Source organism: Oncorhynchus mykiss, chromosome 9 (assembly GCF_013265735.2).
Source record: "Oncorhynchus mykiss isolate Arlee chromosome 9, USDA_OmykA_1.1, whole genome shotgun sequence".
In the NCBI taxonomy this organism is placed as follows: domain Eukaryota; kingdom Metazoa; phylum Chordata; class Actinopteri; order Salmoniformes; family Salmonidae; genus Oncorhynchus; species Oncorhynchus mykiss.
In genome coordinates, this window is record NC_048573.1 from 13,006,509 (window position 1) to 13,017,188 (window position 10,680).

Here is a 10,680-nt window from a genome sequence, read left to right on the forward strand (position 1 = left end):
TTTACTATTTTCTACATTGCAGAATAATAGTGAAGACATGAAAACTATGAAATAACACATATGGAATCATGTAGTAACCAAAAAAGTGTTACACAAATCAAAATATATTTTATAATTTAAGTAGACACCCTATGCCTTAATGACAGCTTTGCACACTCTTGGCATTCTCTCAACCAGTTTCATGAAGAATCTTTTTCCAACAGTCTTGAAGTAGTTCCCACATATGCTGAGCATTTGTTGGCTGCATTTCATTCACTCCGCGGTCCATCTCATCCCAAACCATCTCAATTGGGTTGAGGTCAGCTGATTGTGGAGGGCAGGTCATCTGATATAGCACCATCACTCTCCTTCTTGGTCAAATAGCCCTTACATAGCCTGGAGGTGTGTTTTTGGTCACACTATGCACAAACCAGATGCGATGGTGTATCGCTGCAGAATAATGTGGTAGCCATGCTTGTCAAGTCAGCCTTGATTCCTAAATAAATCACAGACTGGGTCACCAGCAAAGGACCATCACACCTCCTTCCCTCATGCTTCACGGTCAGAACCAAACATACTGAGATCATCCGTTTACCTGCTCTGCGTGTAAACAAAGCCACGGCGGTTGGAACCCAAAATCTCTCATCAGACCAAAGGACAGATTTCCACTGGTCTAATGTCCACTGGTCGTGTTTCTTGGCCCAAGCAAGTCTTCTTATTTTTGGTGTCCTTTAGTAGTGGTTTCTTTGCAGCAATTCAACCATGAAGGCCTGATTCACGCAGTCTCCTATGAACAGTTGATGTTGAGATGTGTGTGTTACTTGAACTCTCTGCTACCACACGGCAAGCGGTTCCGGAGTGCCAAGATGTAGTTGTGATGGTCGTTATAGATGACAGGTAAATGTGTAGTCAATTGTATATATATATGGTCAGATACTGCAGTAACCCTTTATCACTTGTACTAAAGTGGCTCTAATCTCTCAAAAGAGGAAGAGAAGGTGAGATTCACCTGCTGCAAGATGGCTTCCTGTACGTCAGGATCAGTCAGGTCCATGTTCTGGTCCTTTGGGGTCAGCTTCACGCTCACCACCTGCTGTGTCTTCTTCACTAAGACTAACAGAGACAGATGTAGGATCTTAATTTGAGCTAGTTTGCTACAGCAGGAAAATAATCTTGCAGCAACAGGAAATGTGAATTATTATCTGGATTATAATTCATTTACATTTTGAAGGGGTTGATAAATTTTTTGTAAAGTCAAAGGGGAAATTACAGTAGCTATAGATAATGCTGTCTAACCTATCTGCATGATGAAACAATCCGTAGTAAACTATTGTTTTGATGGTGGACTGATTGTATTATTTAGTTTTATGCAGCACAAACTTTCTATCCAAGCTGCGAGAGAGCGAGAAGAGAGCTAAGGATGGCTGTAGGCCTACAGGACAGATGTTTATTAAAAAAATAGATTGGTTAATGATTGGTATACTGTTTCATTGAAAATGTATTTTACAATCTGCAATGCTTGAATTTTCCAATACGTAATTGCCGCCAAGCAACATTCTAAATAGCAATATTGCGACACCGTAGAGCTACAGCTTTGTGAAACAAACATCTTAACATGAGAAAATTAAATAAAAATAAACATGTATCCATTAAAGCAAAGCTATAGGCTAATACCAACCTGGACTCAGGGGTAAACGTAACATAGTAAATGTAAATCTGGGACACTAATTAGTGTGATATGTTACATTTCGTATGGTATGTATTAATTTGTGGATCATCCATTCCATATGATATGTTACGAATTACAATTTGTACAATGTTACAAAATGCAACTCGTACAAGATAGAAAAATGTATGATATGTTACGAATTACAATTTGTTGGGCCTAACATTAGCTTGGTTGCTAACGTTAGCTAGGCTAAGGGTTGAAGTTAGGGTTAGCTTAAAAGGTTAAAGGGTTAGCTAACATGCTAAGTTGTTGCAGAGTAGTTAAAAAGTAGTATGTCGCTAAATTAAATTAAATGCTAAAGTTGTCTGATGAGATTCGAACACTCACTCTTATTTGCTTGACATTAGTATTATACGCCCACCCATCCACACCAACTACTAGCACTAGCACCACATAATTGAATAGCCTATCGAGGCAGCCGTGTGGGCGTCACAATTTCAGAACCATGGACAGCGATCAGTAGGCTATACTTTGTGAGTGGCTGGGGGGGGGTTCAGAGAAACAGAGCTATGCCAGTGACACACACACTGTGTCATGTAACTCACCACTGTAGCAGCAAAAGGGAAGTTTTGTTCCACATGTGTAGTCTGCCCATTTGCCTGATTTACCAATCACCGACACAGTTCCCGTAGCGATTATTGGGTGCTCCTGAATGCCAAAATCTGAATGAAGAGTTACTCTGGTCCGACCAGCTCCAGTCTCTGAACAGGCCGACCCACGCCAGTTTCCCTTCGGTACAATGCTCCCTATCTTCCTGCTCTCAGCCAGGTTCCTCACACTGGCCATGTCTGTGTAGTGCTGTCTGCAGTAGCTCTGCCCTTCATCCCATGTCATACCTTCATTTGACAAGATGAACCTCTCAGAAATGTTGGTTGTCTTTCCTGCAATTATTGAATGCATTCTTGATGTCAAGGTAAATATTTCTCAAGAAATCTATACTTGTTTTCAATAATGTTTATATGGTGTCACTGCATATGCATGTTAGAGTATTTGTTAAGTCATGATGTCATTTCCTATTTTTAAAATGTTCTGATTGTACAAACAGAGCTGTAAACACAAAGAGTAACATTTTCTCACCGTCGTAGCAGACCGAGTAGTATTTTATGATGCAACGGTCATCCCACCACGTCCCGTACTCTCCTGTCGCTACACAGTGGTGATCAGGCAACCATCTGAACTGTCCCAGTTCCTAAACTCAGTCTCTCCATAGTAGTCCATATCTTCTAGAGACCACCTCCAGCTGTTAACACCACTATACAACCCTGTCCAGGCTGATCCATTAGAACCACTGTCTACAGTGTTGATCAGTCTGTTCATATCCTCCATGTTGTCTATGGTGACCAGGTCAGTGTACTTCTCTCTGCAGTAGGCTTGTGCTTCAGTCCAGTTCTTGCCCATGTTCACAAAGTGATACTCATGAGCAAGGCATGAGGAGAGAGTGTAGAGCCCTGTGGAGAAGTACATTATCTCATTCATATTTTCACTGTAGTGTCTATGTGAAGAACGTTATCGACATGTTGGTTCACCCAGTGAGGACAATTAAACCTGCAGTAGCAGTGGTTTAACAGTTAGCGTTGGGAGTGACCCGGGTTGTTCCGTCGCACACTTTAACGCTGCGCAAACGTCTGTGCACGGCCCTGTCCCTGATGCGAATTTGATAAATACTCGAAGACTACGCCTCGCATCTTGGAACTCACTTGACGATCTTACAATGTTCAATGAAAATGAAGCTTGCAATTGTGCTTTCTGCCACGGTGCTCTCCATGCAGTGTGACGCAAGCATAAAAAGCTGGTAACTTTTCGACCAGCATACCTGTACATATAAATGTTTCTACCAAACAAATGATGATATTTTCTAACTACTGTAGCCTATAGATATCCATTCCAGCTCAATATGTGAAAATACTTGTAAATGGAAAATTCTGCCAGATAAATGTTGTCAACTTAAAATCTAAAATCTGGGTTTTAAAACAAAACCTTAATAAAGACACTGACCAGAGAGAAACAGGACAAGCACCTTCTTGTCCATGACATAATAACAGACCTCTTGTACCTACAGACCAAAGGTGAACACATTTAGACATGATTGTTTCATCCTCATCACCCTTAAAATATTATACATTTTATGAATTATGTTGTTATCACTTTTGTAAAGAAAACCTGCTAGCTTTCCTCTGTACTGGTGAAATGTCCTTACCTGATGTAGTTCTGTGGAGTCTCTGTTCATCCGAATCTCTCTCTGAATGGAGCACTGTCTAGAATCCCTGTCAGAATAAAGTTGTTGACAGTACAACTATTCATCACTTTGTTTATTCTATGTTATAGTGTTTAAAGAACACGTCACTGTACCACCAGTTTACAACAGAGACAGTCAAATCAGTAATGAATATGACAGACCTCTTGTACCAAAGGTGAATACATGATACTCGAATTGTCATTGTAGTCATCATTAGTGGCTTAGTACCAATATCGATAATGATATGGTTTGACATCGATATGAGAAAGTCATATTGTGATATCGGTTTATCCTTGCTGTTGAGCTACACTATTATGTAAAATAGCATACATGACTGTTCCCGCTGGCACAGAACCCTCACAGTGACTCCACTTAACAAAGATAACTGCCTGCTGATGGGCCTTCAACTGGCTTCCCATCATATTCTGACTGGTTGGGAAGCTTAGAGCATTCACAACTGGTCCATCAGGCAATCAGCAAGCAGTTGTCTGAGCTTCACAAAGCCGTGAGAGTGAAGTCCACACAGTTGCAATGTAATTAATTCAAACCTACACATATCAGTTTGAAAAACATACAACTGACAAGGATATTCCATACCAGTGCCCATCACTAATCGTCATCACCAGCAGTAGAATCACCACCATCACCACCAGCAGTAGAATCACCACCATCACCACCAGCAGTAGAATCACCACCATCACCACCAACAGTAGAATCACCACCACCAGTAGAATCATCTGGTGATTCACTAGAATCACTACTGCAGCATAAACACTGGAGGCTGAGACAGGAGGGGTCGGGAGATGGTGGTGTTGGCGTTCTTCAGCTTGCAAGCCTCCCCCTTTTTCCACCAAACATAGTGATGGTCATTATGGCCAAACAGTTCCATTTCTGTTTCATCAGACCAGGGGACATTTCTCCAAAAAGTAGGATCTTTGTCCCCATGCGCAGTTGCAAAAAGTAGTCTGTCTTTTTTATGGCGGTTTTGGAGCAGTGGCTTCTTCCTTGCTGAGCGGCCTTTCAGGTTATGTCGATATAGGACTCATTTAATGTGGACATAGATACTTTTGTACCTCCAGCATCTTCACAAGGTCCTTTGCTGTTGTTCTGGGATTGATTCGCACTTTTCGCACCAAAGTACATTTCTCTAGGAGACAGAAAGCGTTTCCTTCCTGAGCGGTATGACAGCTGCATGGTCCCATGGTGTTTATACTTGCGTACTATTGTTTGTACAGATGAATGTGGTACCTTCAGGCGTTTGGAAATGGCTCCCAAGGATGAACCAGACTCGTGGAGGTCTATAATTTTATTTATGAGGTCTTGGCTGATTTCTTTGGATTTTCCCATGATGTCAAGCAAAGAGGCACTGAGTTTGAGGGTTGGCCTTGAAATACATCCACAGGTACAGCTCTAATTGACTCAAATGATGTCAATTAGCCTATCAGAAGCTTCTAAAGCCATGACATCATTTTCTGGAATTTTCCAAGCTGTTTAAAGGCAGTCAACTTAGTTTATGTAAACTTCTGACCCACTGGAATTGTGATACAGTGAATTATAAGTGAAATAATCTGTCTGTAAACATTTGTTGGAAAAATTACTTGTGTCATGTACAAAGTTGATGTCCTAACCAACTTGCCAAAACTGTAGTTTGTTAACAAGACACTTGCTGAGTGGTTGAATAGCAAGTTAATGACTCCAACCTAAGTGTATGTAAACTTCCGACTTGAACTGTAACCCAGGCATCTATTTCCTTAATGCACTTATTTGCATAGTTAATTGTTTAATTCCAGTATTTTAATCCATTTCCTGCACTAATGTGTTATCATTTACACACTGTCACATTTCTTTTGTATCAGAATGCCTCTATTAAAAACAATCCTTAACAGAAACATTAGAGAGAGTTGAGAGAGTTGCGGGGGATGAGAGAAGGGGGGTGGGGGGTGAGTGAAGGAGGGGTGAGATAAGGAGTGGGGAGGATGGGTGAACAGAGAGTGAAGCAGGGGTGAGAGAAGGGGGGTGTGGGGATAGAGAGAAGGGGGGTAAGGGGAAGAGAGGGAGAGAGAAGGGGATGGTGGAGAGAGCAAATTACATTATTTTAGAGGTTGGGTGGGGGGACGGAGTGGAGGGGTGAGAGAGATGGAGAGGGGGTTGGGGAGAGAGAGGGGGTGGGGAAGAGAGCAAGAGACATTACTATTTTACAGAGAGCAACATACATGACTATTGTATTACAGTACAATGTTATTTATTCTATTTCACTACTCATCTGGGGTTGTTGATGTCGTTGTTCTCCAGTGAGTTACCGATACGAATCTCAGCACCATCAAGCCTCTCAGGAACAACATCTCCTCTGTTGGTGATGGTGACAGCTGTCACTCTGGTCACATCCAGAAGGTCCACTCTCCACCAGGGGTTGGTCTCCTGTTCAGTGTGGGTGCAGGATCCTAGGTGATAGTTTGATTCTGTTCTCATCAATGGCATTGTGAGCCTGGCCATCCCCATTCAGTGATGACCGGCTGGCCACTCCTTTCAAAGCGACATTAACTACAGGGACAGAGAAAAATGTTTTAATACAGAAATGACATTTGACATGTTTAGAAGATGGTGGTGGGGGGGGGGGGGGGGGGGGGGGGGGGGGGGGGGGGTAGTAGGGCCTGAAATAAGAGTTCAAGAATTCAGTTATTATTACAATCTCTATACAAGGTATAAATACAACATTAGAAGTGTGACTGCAGAAGCAAGTCACACTAATAAGAATATGACAGAAATATAGAGTGATGTTCCTGTTAGCAAGCACATTACTTATACTTCCAGAGCATTGATGTTCTGATATATAAGCATAACGTACATGTTACTTGATGATGAATGTGAAGAGTGATGACAGTTACAGATGATTACCTGCAGGAAGGCCGTAAACTTCCACCTCACACAGAGTGAGAATCTTGTTCTGTCCAGGGATCACAACAACAACATAGCGACCGTCCATCTCATTACACTGGAACGTGTTGGTCTCTCCTGCTGGGATGTGGAAGATGACATCACATCTGAAAGATAGAGAGAGGGATAGAGGGGGAATGAGGACTCTACAGTGTACCACAGAGAATACAGTAATTCTGTTAAATATATAACCGCTGAATAGCTACAGAAGCATGGTTCAAGACCAATGTATCCAATCTCCTTCAAGACGGGACATAAAAATGTACTGATGTCTATTTGTCACCTGGAGTTGTTGATGCCGGTGTAATACAGACACAGAACAGATCCAGAAGAATGAAGACCATATCTGAACACCGACAAGAGAATAAATAAATATGTACACATGTCTACAGTATGTGTCACCTGGGGTTGTTGATGCCGTTGTTCTCCAGTGAGTTACCGATGCGGATCTCAGCACCATCAAGTCTCTCAGGACAGCAGTCTCCTCTGTTGGTGATGGTGACAGCTGTCACTCTGTACAGATCCAGCAGGTCCACTCTCCACCAGGGGTTGGTGTTAAACACAGTGCTGCTGCAGGATCCACCATAGTTATAGTTAGAGTTGCGGTTTCCATCGATGAGTTTACTTGGACTATATTCCCAATTAAAAAGGGAAGACTGAGCAGCCACTCCTCTCAATGCCACGTTGTCTGTTTGAGTGACAGAGACAGATATAATACACAGGTTTATTCATGCAAACCGTAGCCATACATTTTGCAACTGAAAACGTTTGACAGGTCAGTTCAGATTAGTCCCTCCCTGTGTCGGCCATTTTGTTCCATTTGGTTCCTAGTGAAAACACCTCAAATATATAGAAATACCCCCTGCACACACACCTGCCTGCACCAACATTATCAAATGTAATTAGTAACCGTTAATTGTGACATTAACTGAACTAAATGTATTATTAGGCCTAGGTTCTGTCACAGTGGCCAATACTGATACTTAATTCATTGATTAGTTGATTTGGTTTGTTTGTTTTTGTCTGTTTGTCTGTCTGTCTGCTTTATTAAAAATGCATTTACCTATCTGCATGGTGACCCTCCAAAAGAGTAGGAAGATCCCTGTAAAACAACAATATTATGAATGAATAATATTATGAATTTGTCATAGAGAATAATATTGTGAATACACTTTAACATTATATGACAAATTGTGTAACACGCTATAGGGTAATGCTGATCATTAAAGATCTCTGACTTTTAGATGAAAGGCTTGGGGTCAACTCAATTTCCATTTCAGTCAATTCAAGAAGTACACTGACATTTTAATGATCTTTTCAATTCTGATTGGTTCATTTGAAAGCTACAGGACTTGTCTTTTTGCAAATGGAACTAAAATCTTCCTGCTGACAATGTCATAAGAATCTCTTAGAGTTTAACAGGTTAATTGGAATGTGGTGTTCTGATTTGACAGGAACTGAAATAGAATTGACCCTAACCCTTGTAGGGATTTAGTTCTCACCAGAGACAGGGATAGCTCTCCTACTCCACTCCATGGATCTGGGATGTAGCAACATATTCATCAGTCAATATGAATTAATAACATAAAACATTTCCCCCTTTTAATTATGAGTTAATATGATCTATTTCTGGACATCCAACACCTGCCATGTATAGGATGTGGATGTACTATTCTTGTCCTTTTCAGCATTAGACATTACCACACATACCACCACAACAATAACCTTTTATTAATGTGATAATAATCTATTTATTTACTTATATCATCATTCTTTTTATAGTATTAGCCAAGGTTTTGAACAATAAAACAGTATATCCAAACATAAATAAAGATACCTGTATTGACAGGTCTATCTTGTCCTCCGGTGACTTCTTCGCTCCTCTCAGTGTGTCAATGGTGTATTGGAGGCGAAGTCAGGTGCAGGAGAGCAAAGTATAATGAACAGGCGCACTTTTATTATAGTTCCAAAAACGAGAGCACTCCATAAATCAAACACGCTCAAAAAATGGAACATAAAAGTAAAGCGCATAACATGAAACAATTACACACAAATGGATATATGAAAAATGGAGCGGGGATGGCTAGAATGCCGGTGACGTCAATCGCCGAAAGCCGCCCGAACAAGGAGAGGAGCCGACTTCGGCGGAAGTCGTGACAAAGTGTGTGTGATGGATCTTCTTCTTCTCGTTCTCTTATTATTCCCTCTGTCCGGACAACATTCAAACCTGGGTCATGTTCATTAGGACACACAGCAGAAAAAATGTAGCAACTTTATGCAAGGGGATTTAAAAAAATAAGTGTTTGTTATTGGATAAGTTCAGGTAGTAACTCCCTCACAGTTTCAATCTGTTTTCTTTCCATTGTTGCCTTATGAATACAACCCTGTATTAGCCAATCAATGGGAAGGTAAGGTGAGGTTTATTTGGTTAGCAGTGGTCCATAGCACACCATCCCGTGTGTGTTTGTATGTGTGTGTGTGCGTGTGCGTGCGTGCATGCGTGTGTGTATGTCTACTGTTAGTCCATGGATCCGGAACACGTGCTGGACCATGAGCTGGTGCAGCATGTCTCTTTGGCAGAGGGTAGCTTGGGGAGAGGAATGAAGTGGGAGGCTTTGGAAATCCGATATGCCACGGTCAGGATGGCGGTGTTGCCATCAGACAGGGGGAGACCTGTGACAAAGTCCAGGGAGATGTGAGAACAGGGACGGTGAGGGACAGGCAGAGGTTGGAGGAGACCAGCCAGAGCTTGTCACAGAGTCTTGTTCTGAACCATTGTAGGCAACCAAAAACCAGGGTCCGACGGGAGCCTGGGTGGCAGGCAAGCCTGGAGGAGTGGACCCACTCCAGGACCTAGGAGTGGACCGTGCCAAGAATGAACATTTGGATTATCTAGGCCCCACCTGGGGTTCGGCTGGGAATGCTGCACCTCACAAACATGATTCCCTATTCCCCATCTGATTGCCGTCGCCAGGCACGAAGTGAGAAGGATGGTCTCAGGTTCCGGGGTAGTATCCGTGGGGCTGTAGCGGCGTGACAGCGCATCCAGTTTGACATTCTTGGATCCCGGCCGGTATGAGAGGGAGAAGTTGAACCGGGTGAACAGTAGGGCACACCTAGCTTGCCTGGAATCAAGACGCTTGGCGGTGCAGAGATATTCCAGGTTCCTGTGGTCAGTCCACACAGTGAAAGGATGTTCCACCCCCTCCAGCCAGTGTCTCTACTCCTTCACCGCGAGAAACTCAAGATTCTCCACGTCATAATTCCTCTCTGTGGCATTGAGGCAGTTGGAAAAGAATGCGTAGGGATGTAACTTGAGATCCAGGACAGACCGCTGGGTCAGGACAGCCCCCAGTCCGACATCAGAATCATCGGCCTCCACCATGAACTGGTGGGACGGGTCAGGATGAATCAAGATGGGAGCTGTGGTGAAGCGGTGTTTGAGATCCCGGAACACCTGGTTAGCAGCTGGGGACCATGTGAACGGAACCTTGGGAGAGGTGAGTGCAGACAGGGGGGAAGCCAGGGTGCTGTAGCCCAGGATAAAGCGGCGTTAAAATTTGACGATTCCCAGGAAACATTGGAGCTGTACTCTGGACATAGGATGGGGCCAATTCACCACCGCTCTCACCTTCCCGGGATCCATCTGTACACCCCCTGTAGAGATGATGTAACCCAGAAAGTGGATGGTGGATAGATGGGATTTGCATTTCTTTGCTTTTACAAAAGATGGTTCTCCACGAGGCATTGGAGAACCTGTCGAACATGGAGCACGTGTTCTTAGGTGGAGCGGGAGAAGACG

The 10,680-nt window shown here is 42.9% G+C and overlaps 1 protein-coding gene across 1 annotated transcript; it reads right to left on the reverse strand.

Moving 5' to 3' along the window:
* Positions 1-6,203: 6,203 nt before the first annotated feature.
* Positions 6,204-7,951, reverse strand: LOC110532921 (fucolectin-like). The gene is made up of 4 exons (XM_021617078.2): positions 7,942-7,951; positions 7,281-7,566; positions 6,840-6,985; positions 6,204-6,385 (listed from the first exon to the last, which is right to left on the reverse strand). Exons 1-4 carry the CDS (start codon positions 7,949-7,951, stop codon positions 6,204-6,206), a joined length of 624 nt encoding a protein of 207 aa, XP_021472753.2.
* Positions 7,952-10,680: the final 2,729 nt, after the last annotated feature.

Bases quoted from the DNA above. Each gene is read 5' to 3' on its own strand.
- LOC110532921 (XM_021617078.2), bottom strand. The intron at 6,986-7,280 runs GTGACACATACT...TCTATCTTTCAG, and splicing joins AACGGCATCAACAACCCCAG to ATGTGATGTCATCTTCCACA. The intron at 6,386-6,839 runs GTAATCATCTGT...ACTATCACCTAG, and splicing joins AGTTTACGGCCTTCCTGCAG to GATCCTGCACCCACACTGAA.